The 19025-nt window shown below is 41.7% G+C and overlaps 1 protein-coding gene across 1 annotated transcript; it reads right to left on the minus strand.

Moving 5' to 3' along the window:
• Nucleotides 1-770: 770 nt before the first annotated feature.
• Nucleotides 771-18680, minus strand: parvaa (parvin, alpha a). The gene is made up of 13 exons (XM_044036875.1): nucleotides 18403-18680; nucleotides 12979-13068; nucleotides 12386-12456; nucleotides 12167-12269; nucleotides 11924-12064; nucleotides 10023-10138; nucleotides 9836-9894; nucleotides 8411-8430; nucleotides 7782-7843; nucleotides 7321-7389; nucleotides 6113-6214; nucleotides 2523-2595; nucleotides 771-2199 (listed from the first exon to the last, which is right to left on the minus strand). Exons 1-13 carry the CDS (start codon nucleotides 18536-18538, stop codon nucleotides 2123-2125), a joined length of 1119 nt encoding a protein of 372 aa, XP_043892810.1. The 5' UTR covers nucleotides 18539-18680; the 3' UTR covers nucleotides 771-2122.
• Nucleotides 18681-19025: the final 345 nt, after the last annotated feature.

Consider the following 19025-nt stretch of genomic DNA (forward strand, 5'->3'; position numbering starts at 1 on the left):
TTCCAGCCATCATTTATTTCTTTCCTTACTTACTCTCCTTCTTCCCATTTCTCCATCACTGTGGTGTCTTCAATCAGAGGAATGCTGCTCCGCGTCCCCATGTGACCCAGGCACAGAGCGACAATGTAACAATAATGCAATAACACTAATGTAACAAGGTAATAAGTGGAGCAGCTGAACTGCTCCCCGGGCGAACAAGCAAGGGAGGAAATGATCCTAACATGGTTTCAGATTCCCCCGAGGTCTGCTGCAGGCTTTTTCTGTCACTGTGAGGACGTCCACTGACATGATGCATTCTGCTGTAGACGCTTACCCAGGGGCGCTGCAACACGGCACATATAGAGGGCGAGTACCTGGGGGCCCCCAAGATGAATGGGCCCCCCAGAGAAAAGCTGATTACCTTTGTTCACCGCAACAATTCCATGAGAATCTTAAATCTTCTGATCTGCTACGTAGAGGAGACTGCAGTGACGTCTCCAAGTCCGCCATTTTAAGTCTTGCACCAAAGTCCATGGAGAAAATCAGCGTCTTTAGCTCATGGGGCGACGGAAGGTGCTGCTCTACTGCTGCCTCGTGTGGTCAGTTTGTTTGATGTAGATAAAACTGAACAAATGGACTGACAGACTGGTGGACAGACAGACTGTGTGGTGATGATAACAGACAGACAGACAGACAGACTCTGATCACATTTCAATTTTACAGAAAGTAAATTGTGTAGAATTGAAACGTTTGTGAGTAAAAACCAAAAAAACAAACAAAATGCAGCCGCGTTCAGGAAGTGAGCTTTTATTGAAAGTACTGCAGTAAAACATCAGTAGAGAAACACGTTTATTCACCTAAACACGTTCCCCGTGAACACGTTTGCTGCCTGAAGCGTTCAAATTATTCAGTAAATTCAGTATAATTCAGTATAAAATGTGTTAAAGCAGAAACAGGGAGTGATTATACGACGCCGATGAATCGCAGTTTTAAAATATCACAAAAGTTAAAATGATAGAAATGTGGAAAAGTTTATTTTACAGCGTGAATATTAAATAATATGCTTTGGTCAAAATCGTAGAATGCACATAAAAAACACGGACGAAGAATAAAGTCAAATCTAAACACCCGGATCGCCCTCTAGTGGCTAAAAACCCTGCGTTCTCCATGTCAAAGCCAAAAATGAAGTATTTCAGGAATAGTCTCTGTCAGTTTATATTAGCATTTCATGTTTTTGCTACATCGCGATCAAAAGAACTTGAAATAAACGGATCGTGGTGAATTTAACGTTAATGTGACGACAAGAAAAAATACAGGAAATCAATAATATTGAATATTTCACGTTTGTTTCTGTGACGTCAGAATTTAAAAACGTTATTGTTTTTTTTCCACTTCAATATTCACTTAAAGTACAGTATGTATCCCATTTGCAATACAAGGAGTTTTGGAGCTATTTTACGAATTCAAAGAAGAATTTTACAATTGTCGCAGTTCTATATCGTGAATCAAAGTTGGGTTCGTTTTTTTTGGGTTAGGGTTTGGCAGTAAAAAGTTCCACATCGTCCCACGTGAAACGACGTCATGATTGACAGCTTCATGTGATGTCATCGGTCAAAATGGATCGAGCTATGACATGATGCCGTGACCATATTTGGGGTTAAATCGTGATAAAAAGAAAGAATTTAACGTTAACGTTAACATCAATAATATTTTGTGTTTGATGAGAAAAATTCAAAAGGAAAAAAATTAGCTTTAAGAGGAGCGACGAGTGCACAAACACAAATGTTCATGTATCGTGGAACTGATCGCTTTAAATAAAGGTACAAGAACAGGGAGCGGTGTCAAAATGAACAATAAATACAGGTAAACAATCAAAGTATTGATCATCTAATACCTCTCGAGGGATGTAAAATTAGGAATAACAATAATAATAATAATAATATTAACACTTGATTTAACAATAATTTCAGCCATTTTGTTTAGACTCCTGCAAAACTGCGTAGCAAAATGCCCAGTTTACGAATAAGAGCTAAAAATATCGTGGAATATTGTGACGCATGCGCTCAGATAAAAAAACAAAAACAAAACATGTAAGTATTAAGTTTGTCTTAAGCAAGTGGTTCCTCCTGCTAACGCGTGACGCTCAGTCGACGTTCCTGTACCTGGTGAAGAGGTTGTAGAGGACGCGCAGGGTGGACTTGAGGTCACAGTTCACGATGTCTGAAAAACAAACACAAATGGTTAAAGAGGACCCACTTTTCCACGACACAGTACTTTTAATACATTATTGATTATTGACTCTTGTGTCGGACGTCGCGCTCACAACTCTTCAGTGACGACACTCTCTGGGATTTGGAATTATAAATAGATTTTAGAAGCATAAGTAGAATTTGAAACTAAAAGTAGGATTTTTAAGTCCTTTTAACTGATCATCACAGAACATTGTTGGCTTTTGTTTTATTTGTTTTACATTAAATTTAATTGATATTCGACAATAAACGATAAACGACTGAAGCAGCCTCAGCATGAGCGTGTGGTCCTACCTTCTGGTCGGGGCTTTGGTCTCTCCAGACCTCCATCCTGCATCAGCTCAAAGGAGAAGGACACGTTATGGACCTGAGGAGAGAGGAGGGGAAAAGCCTGTAAGGACACAAGGAAGCTTCTAAAAGAGACGCCAACACTACTGTACGTACATTCAATCACTGCAAACACGAGATGAACACACACACACACACACACACACACACACACACAGAACGTTGCCGAATCCCACAATCCACTCCGGGTGGACTCAGTGCTGTTACCACAGCTTCCTGTGTCGGCAAACACGAAGCAGCTCTGCAGTGTAAGAACATAAGCCTCCAGCAGCTGCACAAACACTCCCATCCCTCACTTATCGACAGAAACGTGTCCCCACCATCACTCCCAAAAAACCCCCGACACCGAGAAAGTGATTGTGACACTGATGAGGACGTCAAAGAGAAGATGGAGTTATTAGACCGTTAGAACACAGAGTGGATCTGAAATTAAGACATTTATGGTGAACATGAGCTCCAGGGAGACTAAGGTGGTGCATGGGACAATTGTGTCAGGGCAGGGGAGTCCCTGACTCGGGTAGAGGAGTGGACTGGGACCCCTGGAGCTCCCTGGGGCAGTGAAGTGACAAAAGTGGAACTTTAGAGAAACTAAGGGGGCGCAAGAGACACTTGTGCCTGGGTAAGGGCAGCCACAGCCTCGAGTGTGAACACAGCATAAGACGACATCGCGGCAGTTTCACGCAGCCGTGCTATGATAACTCCGCCCACATTGAGGAGGTACTATAGTCGTGGAAAACCATACCAAACTGTGTGGAGTCGGGCCGTGCTGGAACTGTGTAGTGGAAAAGCGCCAATACACACACACACACGTTCGACATTCATGACTTGAGAGGACATTGCATTGACGTACATTCATTTCCTGGAGACTTACTCTAACCTTAATTACAATTACTACTGGCCCAATCCTAATCCTAATCCTAACCTTAACCCTAACCTTAAAACATATCTTCACCTTAAAATGTAGTTTTTGTCCCCACAAGGAAGACAAGTCCCCATGATGTAACTGAGTAAACAGGTTCAGGTCCCCACAACAATAGTAATACCTGGACACACACACACACACACACTCTGAGCCCCTAAGCCACTTCAGTGTTTCCCTGTTCAGTATGAGATTACAGATGCTGTGAGGCTGATGCCTGTTCTCCTGAGCCAGGACTCTCAGCATTATGTGTGTGTGTGTCTGTGTGTGTGTGTAGTTGTGTGTATATTGTAACACCGATGCCCTGTTCAGCTTGGCAGGAGCTGCTGGCCAAAGAATCCACACAAAAGGCTTGAGAGGTGTCTCCGCAGATCGCCTGCTCAGAATGCCATACCATAATACTGCATGGAGGAGAGACGGCGGTTGCCGAGGGGGAAACGAGTGGCATTTATCAAACTGTGAGAGAGCAGAGTATTGATTTAAGGAGTGTGTCTTGAAACCTTTAGAAATAGATATTCTTAAAACGGCAGAAAAAAAAGGCACCGAAAGATTCCCACTCCTATTGGAATATGAAAATCCTCTGCTGGTGTCCACTCAGAGAGTCTTTGCCGTTGCCACTTTCAGTCAAAATCGCAGAACGCGAACTTTCTCCCAAAAAAAACACCCGAATGGCGCGATTGTGACACAAAATATGAACTCGTTACTGTGCGAAAATAGACCCAGAATGTCTGTAACTCTAGATTTTTCCATTTAAAGATGGTTCCCTCACAAAAAAACTTCCTCAACTAGCCTTTTATTACAACTCAAGGACAGGATGAGTCACATTAATGTGTCCAAAGAAAAGAGTGGAAAGATATATATATATATATATATACATATATATATATATTGGTGGCTTCATTATATTTATATAAATATATATGTAAATATAAATATAATGAAGCCACCAATTACTGTCTTCAAATCCACAATAGTGAGAAAAGAAATGCAGCAATGAAAAGGTTCTTTGTAAAGAAAAGCCTTTAGTTTGTCTCTTTATTCACTGACAATGACAAATGTTAGACTCTCATGGTGGAGGAAAAAGAGAGTGTCATTAAATAAGTCTCCACCAATCTTTGTATTTTCTATTTCTGCAGTGCTGCAGTGAACTGGGTTTGAAAATAAAGAAGTGTTTAATAGTGTATGGGTTAATATTCGGCTTTTATTGAACAGTTAGCTGCAGCAGGTAAAATGTGTTGTGGGCTGCGACAGCCCCCTGGTGGCCGTGAAGGTACCACAGTAATACCGTAAGTAAATAATAAATAAATAAAAAACAGGGCTTGGTTTGGTGTCTGTGTCTGCGGATAGACGCACATGACGTGACGCGACAGACGCAGCGTGATAGACGCATGTGACACGACAGACGCAGCGTGATAGACGCACGTGACGTGGCACGACAGACGCAGCGTGATAGACGCATGTGACGTGACAGACGCAGCGTGATAGACGCATCGCACCTACAGACGAGCGCGATAGACGATGACGCGACGGACATAGCGTGATAGAGACGTGACGCGGACAGCTGACGCCGACAGACGAAAGCGCGATAGACGACGCCGCGACATGATGAGCGGATAGCGATGACGGATAGACGAGCGTGATAGACGACGCGGACGCGGGTGATTGTGACGCACGGACACAGCGCGATAGACGCACGTGACGTGACGCGACAGACGCGGCGTGATAGACGCACGTGACGCGACAGACGCAGTGTGATAGACGCACGTGACATGATGCAACAGACGCATGTGACGCGACAGACGCACGTGGCGTGATGCAACAGACACATGTGACACTACAGACGCAGCGTGATAGACACATGTGACGCGACACGACAGACGCAGCGTGATAGACGCACGTGACGCGACACGACAGACGCACGTGATGTGACGCGACAGACGCAGCGCGATAGACGCACGTGACGCGACAGGACAGACGCACGTGACGTGACGCGACAGACAGCATAAGACCATGAACGTGTGACGTGTTATGACGACTACCAAACCGAGAGGAGACATGTGGTTATTACGGTAATTTCAGCGTATCAGAGTGCATTTTCAGTGTCTTTGTCGCCAGAGAGGGGAGAGTTGGAAAAACACTTCCAAGAAACACTGAGAGACTCAAATTGAACATGCAAAATCTGTTGAGTAGTCTGAATGAGTAATGGTACATTTTGTGGAGTCAGGGTTAATAAGAAACCTACCAAAAGTAAAGAAAGAAAAGGAAAAAAGGTTTGATTGAAATGGTTGTTGTCAAATGTAATCCTCACGGTCATTTTTGATTACATTTATATTTCTTAATCAAATCAAAAAGCAAAGAAAAGAGAGAATCCTCCGGCATGTTCAGGGATGTTTTGTGTTCAAGCTAATTTCTATGCGTGCCTCCGTACAGCGGCGGAATTCTTCGTTTTAATTAAACGAGTTAAAACTGTTGCTCTTTCATTAACAGAGCAAAATAAAGAAGTCAGAATGGCCTTTGAACGCAGCAGGAAAAATGACTGAATATGGACAGAAATAAAAAGCCCAGTCCTCGTCGTCTCGCTAACAGGAAAAATAAGTAATCACACTTTTTTTTTTACCTTCTGGTCAAAATTCTCCGGTGTGAGGAAGAAGTTGTAGAGAGGCACAAAGTATCCTTCCAGCAGCCCCATCAGCAACACCAGGTAAACACCATCTGCAAACTGACACAAACAACAACTGTCAATACTCAAAAAGACCATGCAGTCATCAGTTAACAAATTCAAGGACTTTCCAGGACCAATTCCCCTGAAATTCAAAACCTAAATGTGCTGACACAGCTTAAGACGCGAAGGCAACATGTAAGAGCGTCTTCGTCCATGAGATTTTGGGGTCTTGGTCAAAGTCTATCTTTGTCATTTGTCTTGGATTTGGAATTTTCATTTTCGTTGGGGCATTAAACAGTAGGTGGCGTCGAAATATCGAAATATCAACTTCACTTCTTTCTGACACAAAATGCAAGCACATTCAATGATCTATGTTTATTTAGGGAAATTTTCAAAGATTTTCAAGGGCCTTGAAAATGAAATTCTAAATTCACAATCTTACACAAGGATTTCAAGGACTTGTGGGAACCCCGCTTTAATCAACAGTGATCTATAATCAATGAAGCCTGCAAACGTCAATGAACAGCGGTGAATCCTCAGCATACGGTGTGATTTTTTTTACAGGAGTTAGGACAGTAAATTAAGAAGAGGCTCCTTTTTATCTCCCAAAATATCTCGTACACAGGTGGGTGGAGCCATCTGCTGATGACCAATCACAAATCAGTGGTAAAAATCAGGATATTTCACATGTCTTTAACTCTTTAACTCTTTAAAAATGTAAATAATCGCACATGAAGACACCTCAGTGTGATGAGAACTACTTACAAAACAGAGAGAAACTATAGCTCGGAGGAGGAGGGGCTTATGACCAATACCTCAGGCGACCACGATCTTTATTTACCCTTAAGGAAACTTTGCTTGTGTGTGCTTGGTATTCCCTATGTTGTGAGGACCTAAATCTGTTCCACATTATGGGGACTTGACTTCCTCTATGGGGACAAAAATCAAGTCCCCATAATGTAAATGATTACATTTGAAAGTGAAGACATGTTTTTAAACTTAGGCAGAGGTCACAGTTATAGGTTAGGGAGTCAGGATTAGGAATAGTGCCAGTACTAGTTTAGAACCAGTACTAGTTATGGTTAAGGTTAGAGGAAGTCTTCAGAAAATGAATGGAAGTCAATGCTATGTACTGTGAGGTCAGAAACCAATGTGTGTGTTACCTGTGTGTCCAATTCCGTCACCTCCAGATTCAGCTTGTTCAGGTGTTTGTTCACAAATGTGATCAAAGTCTGAGAAAATATATAAAAATAATCCCATTGAAAAAAAAACAAATGTACACGCAGTATCACAAACAGAGCAAATACAAGTAAAAAGAATCTGTTTTTTTGGGGGGAAAACTGGGTGGGGCGTGGACCCTGGGGTGAGCAGAAACCAAAACTCTCACCCAGTCACGCATTAAACATTTCCTGCTGTATTCTCACTTGGTTAATTCATACAATTTGTGTACATTTTATGATAAGGTTTGGAAGAAACAACCCAGAAACATAACCCAGACTGACATTTGTGTCCTCCAATAAAACCATCCCCCGAGGAGGATTCTGGCAGAAAATCAGCTCATGTCTGACATCAGCTTGTCCTCTCTGTCTCTGTGAAGATGGCAAACATGCAAAGTCTCTGCTACCTTTTTGACGACGTTGAGTTTATCCGGAGCGTGGTCAAACAGCGTGTCGAAGGCGTCGCGCTCTGTGGACAGTAAATGAAAAGAAATCAATTATTTGTTAAAAAGAAAAAGACAAGAAAATGACCCGTGTTAAAGCAGCAGTATGTGACTTTCCTGTCAGGTAAAACACTCTGATCTGATTGAGGGAGCGTTTGTGTGTATACGGCAGCAGCACAGGGGTGGGCGGGGACAAGAAACTGCTGAAACTTTAAAAAAAATTTTTTGTGCTACAAGTACATGAAAACGCATGAGAACGGTGGTCTACAGGAAAACGTTAGTTATTTGACAAAAACTACTTTTGTTTGAAAAAGTAGTTTGTTTTGCTTTTTCTTTTTCAATAAATCCGGCTAAAGGTAAACGCCCTGCTTGAAATGCAGGAGAAAGGTGGTCTACAGGAAAATGTTAGTAGAGACTTAAAAACCCAGGGTTTGCAAACACACTTTTCAAAGCTTTAAACAGGCAGACCCTTTAGAAAAAACATTGGTTGGTCAGACGATAAAGATAAATGTGGCTGGAAGCTTTCAAAATTTGAAAAATCAGTGATATATACCAAATTAACATAAAAAAAGACACAAGAAAAAGGAACTTACCGTGTCTCCCAGAGAACGCCCTTTGGAAAAGAAGACAGGGGAAAAAAAATGGCGTCAGAGGACATTTATTGACAATTTCACACTTGAATATTTACAGAAGAAGAATAATGGGCAGAGAGTTTCCAGGTCAATCACAGAGGAATGTAGAGAATGAATGGATTAAAAAACACACACACACACAATAACAGGACAATGTGGGCATTGTATAATTTGATTAACACACACAAACACAATCGCACACAATCGCACGTTGTGTATTCAAATCAGCAGCGGCACGGATACACAATGAGCACATACTGAGACATAATGTAACAATGTCAACACGACACTGTCCTCCATTATTACAATGTCCACACTTTGGACGCTGATGTTGTTGGACCGGGTGAGGTGGTTTGTTTTTTTTGGAGAACACGGCAAACGCAGGACATGCACGTGTCCCAGAGGAAGTGATATCACAGTGGGCAGGCCAGCAAGAAATGGCACACACACACACACACACACACACACACACACGTGCACACACACTTCATGCATGATCATGGTGTAATCCAGGATGGCAGAGGCAGGCGAGTCTGGGCAGAGTTCCTGTTGGTGTGGTAATAACCGCATTTCCACTGTGACCACATGTGTGTGTGTTCTTGTATTTGTTCCCTCTACAGGACCCTTTCTATCATAGACACTGACCTTGTCAGGACCAGTATAGTCCTCATAGAGGCTAAGAACCTGGTCCTAATGAGGCAGAACCTTAAGGTTAAGGTTAGGGACTGTTTATGCTGTCAATGCAGTGTCCTAAGAAGAAAAGCTGTGTCCCACAACACAAATAATGACATTTGTGTTTGTATGTACTTGTATTTATGTCTGTCTTATGTATGTGTGTGTGTGTGTGTGTGTGTTGGCCCGCTGTTATCTCCCTGGTTTCTGCTGTCAGGCTGCAGGACAGCCTCACAGCCACGATAACAAAGAGTTCAGATTTAAATAGTCAGTTTTGAAGCTGCTATCACGATCTGCGATTGAAACACAACAGATAATGACTTAAGAGGGTGGTACATTTTAAATCTGAAAAATAATAATGCATAAAAGTCAATATTTTGGCAGATATTTTGACAATTTATTTATACAAGATTTAAAAATAGCCACGCAACATTTGTTACATGGAAAATAAGGGTACTAATGTTGTGTGTTTATATGAAGTAATCAAACAGAGGTTTGAAGAGTTAATTAATCCTTGAAATTATTGAATGTTTGGTGGTTCATACCGAGATTCAAAAATATGAATTTGGAAAGTTTTTAGAGTAGTTTTCTGGAAGTGGACATTTTTGTCCTTAATGACTTAAGAGGGTAGTAAATTTAACTGATGCCTGAGGAAAAAGGTTAACAATTTTACATGAATTATTAATTTAATTATTTGATTGACCAAGTACTTACTCTGTGTTACCAGTGATTTCCTCTTGAATCTGTCTGGACTGAAGGATGCCCTCTCGTTTCTGAAAGAGACAAAGGGAGGAGAGAAACATCCCACTTAATATGTGTCAGGTTTTTAAATAAGTCATCACAGCAGTTTCTGTTCATGAAACCAACACGGCAGAGCTAACAAAGACCACGTCGCACTCACCTGAACAACCACAACTTGAATAGAGACGTGGTCGGGCAATCTGATTGGTGCTCTGAAGTGCTGGGACAGCGCCACCAGCAGGTGCAGGATGGCAACAATACTCTTGGCATGAACAGCTAGAAGAGAAGAGAAAGAAATGGCATCATGACATTTTTATACAATGATGGAAGTTTAGTTCATCTTAAGATTGTGCTGACATTAAACAAAGTTATTTCGATCCATCTTGTTATTTTCTTGGTTAATAAAGTAATTGTTTGGTCCATAAAATGCTGGAAAAATGTTCTCAAATGTCTTATTTTGTCCATTACAGTTTTAACAATTCCCTTCTTCCATGAAGCAGAGAAACTACTTCAAACAAACTGATTAACTGATGATAGATTTGAATTTGCCAGATATTTTACCATCTTCTATATGGCCCTGTGATGGATTGGTGAACTGTTCAGGGTGTGACCCCGCCTATCGCCGGATGTCAGCTGAGACTGGCACAGCACCCCCCGCGACCCTCTGGTGGAGGATAAAGCGGTAGATGATGGATATCTTCTATATGAAAGTGGCGAGCCCAAATAAAAGGCAAAACTCACCAAAGTAAAGCTTTAGTCCATCATGTATGTGGTTCACTCACTCATACAAGTAAGTTTTTTTATTATCTCTGGATGATCAATTAAGAGTCTAACGCAGGCCTTTGATGGAGCCTTGAGGTGACGGTAAATTAATTATCTCCTTCGTGTGCTGAAGGCCTCTTTTTTAAAAAAAAAGTACGGATCCAAAGACGTTGCATGAAAGTAGACGCCAAACAAAAGAAAAATCAATTACATTCCACTTTATTCACCGCAGCACACTCTCTCTCTTACGCGTCCGTCTCATCTCGTACAAAGAGTTTTTCACGGACAAACATTTAAGAGCGCCTGAAGGCTAAAGACTCGTTAAAGCCTCGTCCACACTGTCACCATTATTCTTCTCTTAAAGGTTTTCTGGAGCCTTTTTTTTCTGTCATGCTTAAAATCCTCTTCACCACCCGATTGTTTAACCAATTAATGAATGCATCGTCACAAAAATGTCAGTCAGCTGTGGAACGGTAAAAACACCGTCCAATCAAACTGAACGACGAATTAACTGGATCGTGATGCAAGAATCAAACTGCCATCTCGCCCCTATGCACATACCCCTCTTTGTGCCCTAATCACATATGCTCAGAAGACAACGACAGAGCTTATACTAGCTTGCTAAATCCAACGAGACAGTTGCACCAACGTTGTGGCTAAAAAGGGGGCAACAACTAGCCTGGCAAACCAGAGGTACATCAAGATGTTTGGTCTGGGCACACAATTGACAATTGGCAGGGCTCAATCCGAGGGGTTTCAAATTCCCTTCCCTTCGCAAATAACAACAGTAATATCAAGTAATCAAACTGACATCTAACGGGTTAAAATCCTCAAAATGATTGAATGTTTGGTCGTTTTGAGTTATTTTAGAGATTCATGCAGAAAAAATATGAATTTGTAAAGTTTTTATAGTAGTTTTCTGCAAGTGGACATTTTTGTCCTTGATGTATTAAGAGGGTACGAAATTTAATTGATGACCGACTGTACAAAATAAGTGATTTTGTTTTAAGTTTTTTTTATCGATTTGTTAAGGGTAACACTTTTGTGGAGAATTTTGATGGAGAGATTCCATTAAGCCAACAAATGGTCGTTCAGATAAAAGCCCGTATCTGGTCGGCAAAACTCCAAACACATCTTTTCTTTAGAAGGAATGACCTCAGTGCTGCTATTTGTTCATTTTTCAAAGAAAAGCTTAACTCCAAGTCAAGCCTGCCCACCGACTCTGGATTATGTAGCTCACAAACTAACGAGGATTTTCCTGGGCGGAACCCTGCCTAGTGCAGGACGGTGTTTACTTACAGTCCACGTTCCAGCGGATGTTCCTGGTGGAGAGTTTGAGCGAGTCGTTGATCCTCTCCAATACCGTCTGCAGCTTCTGTTTCTGGGCGATCTCCGACTGCGTCACCTCGGCCACGTTCAGTTTCTCACCTTCCAGCTTTTCTAGGGCACAACAAACACACAAACTCAGGTTCATGTAAACTAGACAAACATCTACTTACTTGTTATTCTTATGGTTTGTCAGTTTTTCGGCGAGTTCCTCACCAAAGAGCTTCTGCAGAACCTGACCGTCGTACATATCTTCAGCCAGATCCTTCACGATGATCCTCTCTCCCACCAGGACGTCATTGATCCAGTCGATCAGCACCTGATGTGAACAACAAAATGTGTTCAAGTTAAATTGCGATAATTTTCACTGACATTACAACATTAACCCATAGTTTCACGCTCCTCCACAGTCATTATTAAACATCGAAACATCACCTTCATGAGCTCCTGTAGTTTGCGGTCGCTCTTGGAGTTGGGGTCCACCATAGTCCGCACTTCATTCTCCTCTAATGGACGGAACAGAGACATGTTAAACAATGACTTATTCAGCTCCTTTCAACTTTTTATTCAGAGAATCACAGCCGTGTCAAACTGGCAGCAAGAAGACCCGGGTTCGTGATCCGGTCGGAACAGGGGTCTTTCTGCATGGAGTTAGCATGTTCTCCCAGTGTGTGTGGGGTTTCTCCAGGTTCTCCAGGTTCTCTCAAAGTCCAAAAACATGCAGATGTGGGGATTAAAGGAAATCTTGTCTCCATGTGTGTCCCTGTGATGGGTGGGATTCTCTGCGCTCTTGAATGTTGTCCATGTACAGAGCCGTGAGATAATGTATGTTGTCATTCGACACTATACAAATAAATTAAAATTGAGTTGAATTTTCTTTTTTTGGTTATTGCCATATTCATATTCACACACGTCATGTCATATGTCATTAAGATCCATGTAAGAATGTCTTTTAAATTATCTACATGTTTGTCTCTGGTTTTAAAATGAGCACAAAAACCATCGGCTTCAAGTGAGTGTCCGTTTACCCAGCAGCGTGTCCTCGGGGTCCAGCTCATAGTGGGAGGGGCTGAGAGGAAGGTTGATGGCGTTAATTCCTTCCTCCTGAAGCTCGGACACTGCGAGAAAGAAACGTCAGACACGTTCAGAAATATCGTTTTTCATGTGTTTTTCCACCAAAACCAAACATTTATGAAATGGTCATGTTTGAGAAGCCACTTTAACAATCACCAAATCGTCATTAAAGAGACTGAAAAATACCTCGAAAATAAACTGTTACACAACGGAATCGCAAGAGCTTGTGAATCAGAATCAGGTCAATTCAGTCAAATCAGGAGGTCGTAAATAATCACGGGGTCAAATGAAGCCAGGAGACGGATCAGCTGAGACAGAGACAGACTGACAGTGATCTGAAGGTAAAAATAACCACCACCATCATCATCTTCATCATCATCATCATCATCATCAGCAGCAGCCGCAGCCGCTTGACATCACATGAGCAACTGGTGTCACTTCCTGGTTCTCAGCAGGTCTGAGAGAAGCCCAGCGTGTCAAACAGCTGAGTGAGATACCTGAGGAGGCTGTGTGTGTGTGTGTGTGAATGTGTGTGTGCGTGTGTGTACAGGTGTGTGTGTGTCTGTCGAGTTCATGGAGTGAACATCCTGTACATTTCTCTGCCTTCACTGGAACAACATCCTCTTAATCAACACCATCCACTCAAGTGCAGCATGTCTACACACACACACACACACACACACACACACACACACACACACACACACACACACACACACACACACACACACACACACACACACACACACACACACACACACACACACACACACACACACACACACACACAGACACACACACACACACTCGCACACACGCACACACCTTCCGCTTGTCGTGCTGTAAATTAACTGACATCACCACTGTTCCTCTCGGGTTTTATTTTAACGACAACAACCTCCTCACTTTTCCACGTACTTTCATAATAACAGTGACTCCATCAGACTCAGTGTCTCAGTGTGTTTTTTCAAATTCCTGGAATTTTCAAAAGTGAAAGTGGAAATTTCTCATGGGAATAAACAGGAACTGAAACATAGTTGGTGAAGGATGTATTATATCATAATCTGTGGCTAAAATACAGCTGAATATCAATCATATTTCTCAATCACAGAGTGTGTGTGTGTGTGTGTGTGTGTGTGTAACTGCTTTAACATAACACACCAGTTAGCACCAGCTGACATTAGCGCCACTGACATCACTTGTGCTATTTAAGAACATAATGTAGCCGTGTGGATTAATTAAACGATGTCAGAGAGTTGTGCGTGGTACTTGTAACTGTGTAGAGCGTACGATCGCCATAGCGACATCAACTATGTGAACTCCCGATAAATGGGACCATTTGGTCGCAGTCTGGTGCCTGGCACTGTTCGCTTTTGGTGAGTTTCAACCGTGTTGACTCGACTCGACTCGGCGCGGTTACTTTGCGTTCGCACTAGCATAGAACCTGGACGTCCGACACAAGAATCAAAGCTCAACTTAATCCTAACAACGTGGGTTTTTACAACTACCAGAGGAAATGTCTAAAATCTCACTTCACTGAAAACAACTGCTTTACAAGCCACGAGTCACTCGTTTGTGTGTTTGTGTAAAAACATGCAGCCGCGCAGCGATGACTCCGCCCACGTTGAGGAGGAGGTACTATTTTGCAGTGGAAAACCAACCTAAACCGTGGCGTGCCGAGGCGAGGTGGGACCATAAGTGGAAAAGGGGGCTCTAGATTCTTGTTTGGAACCTCGCACTCATATAAAAAATAAATGAAAAAAAAGGTCTGAAGGACCAAAAAACCCTTTGGACACCCCTGATGTAGACAATCGAAAGGGGAATAAAAAATAAATAAATGAGTTATCACGACATAAAACCAACAATCCTAGACTAGAACTAGACTAGAGTCTAAAAAGACCCAGAGTCGAGGATTTGGAGAACCGTGACCCCCGTTTATTGGAGAATCCAGATTGTGCTGTCGATATAAAAGTGAATAAGAATCACAAGTGTCCTCAGTGTCCGCCCTCCCTCCCTCCATCCCTCCCTCCCTCTCCTCACTGCTGCCAGCTAGTGTCATAAAAACAACAACACGCCGTCCATCCATGAAATACAGGACACGTTTGTGCTTCACTCACTCACTCACTCACAACCCTGACTGTACGATAAGAGACAGAAGGAAAATAACATCCTGATGCTGCTGCGTGTCCTTCCTACCTGGAGGACAGAGCGCTCCGCAGCCCATATCTGTCCCGTCTACGTCCCCCCAGTCTCCAGCATCGTCTCCCGGTCACCGGGACCAGCTTAACTCCCTCCTGCAGAACTGAGCTCACAGCGGCATCAAACCATCGCCCTCATGCAAATACGATCACATTTTCTCTGTTTTAATGCAGCATAAAATATATATACTGTATAGCTATATCTACTGTATACATATACATATATTATATAATATATATATCCTGCTGTTTTATGTGCTTCTCATCACCTTTCTCTTTTCTCCCCCTCTCTAATTCTGTCATTACTCGGGCATATGTGACGGTCACGGACGTCACAGGGACTTAAATTTAATCAACGATCAACAGCAGAGTGAGAGAGCGAGAGAGTGAGAGAGTGAGAGAGTGAGAGAGCAGGGTTTTCCATCCAGTCACACACACACACACACACTCACTCTCCACTCACTGTGTGTGTGTGTGTGTGTGTGACACCAGCCAGCATGGATATGATGTGATTGCGCGGACAAAGACGACATAAAGACGGGGTGGGGGTGGTTGGTGTTGGGGGGGCTCAGCTGTGCAGCAACAGTGTCCTGAATGACAACAACGCAATCATCCAACGACTCAACGAGACCTTTTCTCTCGTCCCGCGATAAAAGCTGACCTTTGACGCTCACGTTCACAGGCTGTGTTCAAAAAACTAAACAAACAAAAAAAACAGGCAATCTGAGTATTTTTGTCTTAAAAAAACGCTGAAAATGATGAAGAAATTAAGGCCATTTGTAAAGCAGTAATCTGATTATTGACCAAATTAAAACAGTGGTCTGAATAAAACCGTCATGGAGACTTGTGTCTAAATCCATACACAACACTGTTCTCAGTCTGGTTAGTAGTCTACACTAATCTGATTACTGATCAGATTAAAAACAGTTGTTATCGTCAAAATCTAAATGCTGATGCTATTCTGGTTATTGGCCAGTGACTGTACCTACAAGGACTACAATAATGGATTACAGTAATCTGATTATCAACCAGGTTAGTCTAAATCAGTGGTTCTCAAACTTTTTCTGTTGGGCCCCCCTTTGGAGGAAGAAATTTCTCGGGGCCCCCGCGACTCTCACGAAGCTGTAACAATGTGTCAAGTATAACATTTATTCAGTCAATATTAGAAGAAACGTTTCACTTTTCTTTCAATAATTTGTTGTGCAAATAACATTTTTGCTTTAGCAGTACAAATAATCTCAATATTGCTGAGAAAGCAATTTTCAAATAAAAATAATCAAACATGCAATTATAACTATAATAGTGTCATTTTTAAAGAATAAATACATTTGGATAACAAAGAATACTTTACCAATATCAATAGTTTGCTTTGCAAATAAGATTTTTTTGTTTTAAAAATACAAATGCTGCCCCCTGCCAATGTTGTGAGACACAACACACGCAGTGGTTTTTCTTAATCTCGTACCACATTCGCCGTGAATCCAAGACTGAGACACGCGGCGTCGCATTTTCTCGTCTTGGGTTTTGGTCGTCGTGAATCATTGTTCTGTTCGGCTGACGTTGGCTTGTTGTTAGTTTCTGAAACATTGGCATAGTTTTCTTTTTGCCCCTGTCAGAAACTTCTCTGTAATCCAGATTTGGTTGTGGTCCGTCACTAAAATGAGTCCGGGTTACAGCGAGACCAAAAGTTCCGCCTGCTAAACTTTAGTTAGGACTTAAAAAAAAACAGAACTTGCAGCCCCCGGAAAGTCTCTACGCCCCCTCAGGGGGGCCCGCCCCACAGTTTGAAAAAGGCTGGTAGAAATAATGTTTCTGTAATGCAGTAATCTGATTACTGACCAGGTTCAAAAACAATCCTGTCATGGACACTGGTGTCTGACTCCAAAGACTGATTTCATTCTGGTTAGCAGTTTAGTGACTATGCTCCCATCGACTCCAGTAATCTGATTATTGACCAGATTAAAACAGTAGTCAGATTAAGACACTGTCACATGGACACAGACACTCATGTCTAAATCCAGCTACTGATGTTATCTGGTTCGTCAGTGACTGATTTACATGGACAACTCTAATCTGATTACTGAAAAACAACTGTTGGAATAAGACTCTGTCGTGTGGACATGTGTACGCTATTGTCAAAATCTAAATGCTGAAACTATTCTGGCTATAATTCAGTGATTTGATTTGATTATTATTCAGTCTTCAGACTACTGTTTAAACCTGGTCAATAATCAGATTACTGTAATCCATGTAAACACAGCCTCTGACATCGCATGAGGCATAAATCAGAAGTTTGGCTCAGACATTAGTGCCTGTGTGTCTACATGACAGTATCTTAATCCGACTACTGTTTTTATTTTGGTCAATAATCAGATTACTGTAGTCCACCATTGTAATCCATGTAAACCCTGATATCTGACCAGATTAAGGTCAGACGTTTGATTCAGACATTACTGTCTGTATGTCCACACGACAGTATCTTAATCTGACTATTGTACCTGGTCAATAATCAGATTACTAATCAGATTACTGTAGTCCAATACTGTAATGTATGTAAACACAGCCTCTGACATTGCATGAGGCATAAATCAGAAGTAGTGCCTGTGTGTCCACATGACAGTATCTTAATCTGACTACTGTACCTGGTCAATAATCAGATTCAAATCAGATTACTGTAGTCCAATACTGTAATGCATGTAAACACAGCATCTGATGTCTGGCCAGATTAAGATCAGGAGTTTGATTCAGACATCGGAGACAGAAAACCTGACAATTGTTTTAGTCTGCTCTGTAATGGGATTACTGTGGTGAAGAAGAGTTACAGTGTGTGTGTGTGTGTGTGTGAGGAGGAGGAGGAGGAGTGTGATGGTTGGGTCAGTGTGTGTTTACTCGTCATTCCTCTGAGGATTGAGCGGATTTCATACCTTACATGGACACTGACGCATCTACACACACACACTGTTTGAGTGTTAATCTTAATTTTAATCTAGCAAAACTTTCGAAACGTTAGATTTTGCGTGGATTGTTGTTGTCCCTGCGCTACGTGACGTTTAACTGAAAAGTTCCACTTTTATCTATGAGAACTGAGTGGAAACGTCGTACTTTACTCTAAGTTTACTTTATTGTTTTTAAACGTGTTGTTGTTGTTGTTGTTGTTGTTTTTCCGTTTTTTTTCGTCACCTTCTTTCGCCTTTTTCCTTCTCGCCAAAGTTCCGCCAAGTTTTCCCAGGAAAGAGTCGTCCTTCTTCCTGGATGACGGGGATTTGGGCGTCGGGGACTTCGGGGAAGACGGAGACTTCTGCGGCGAGGAGGCCATGATCCACGGGGTCGAGATATAATCCGGTTAATCCACTAGAAAGTGTCCACCGAAAAAGTCAAGTAAAAAAAAGAAAGGAAAATCACAGTCCACTCCCTAAAGCGGAAACGGAATTCCAAACATTTCTCCTGAAGTTTTGGTGAGAAGCCACGCCCATCATACCGACATGGCCCCGCCCCCACCAGTGAGATTATTGAAAATCAAAATAAAATCCTAATTTACTCAAAGTGATTTGGTTTTTAATTTATTCTACTTTTATTCTCCTGTAATTCAGCTTTAATTTGTTAATTTGTGTAAATTCATGTCAAATGTTATTTTATATTTAGTTATGATGTAATTGTAGCTGTTTGGTGTTGTTTTTACTTATTAAAATACATATTGAGTTTTATTTATATATTCGCCATTTAATGGGGTTTTTTTTTGGATTGACTTTTATAATTTAATATATACATAGTTTTAAGTTGCATATGTTTTTATTTACACTTTT

This window comes from Solea senegalensis, linkage group LG10 (genome assembly GCF_019176455.1).
Source record: "Solea senegalensis isolate Sse05_10M linkage group LG10, IFAPA_SoseM_1, whole genome shotgun sequence".
In the NCBI taxonomy this organism is placed as follows: Eukaryota; Metazoa; Chordata; class Actinopteri; order Pleuronectiformes; family Soleidae; genus Solea; species Solea senegalensis.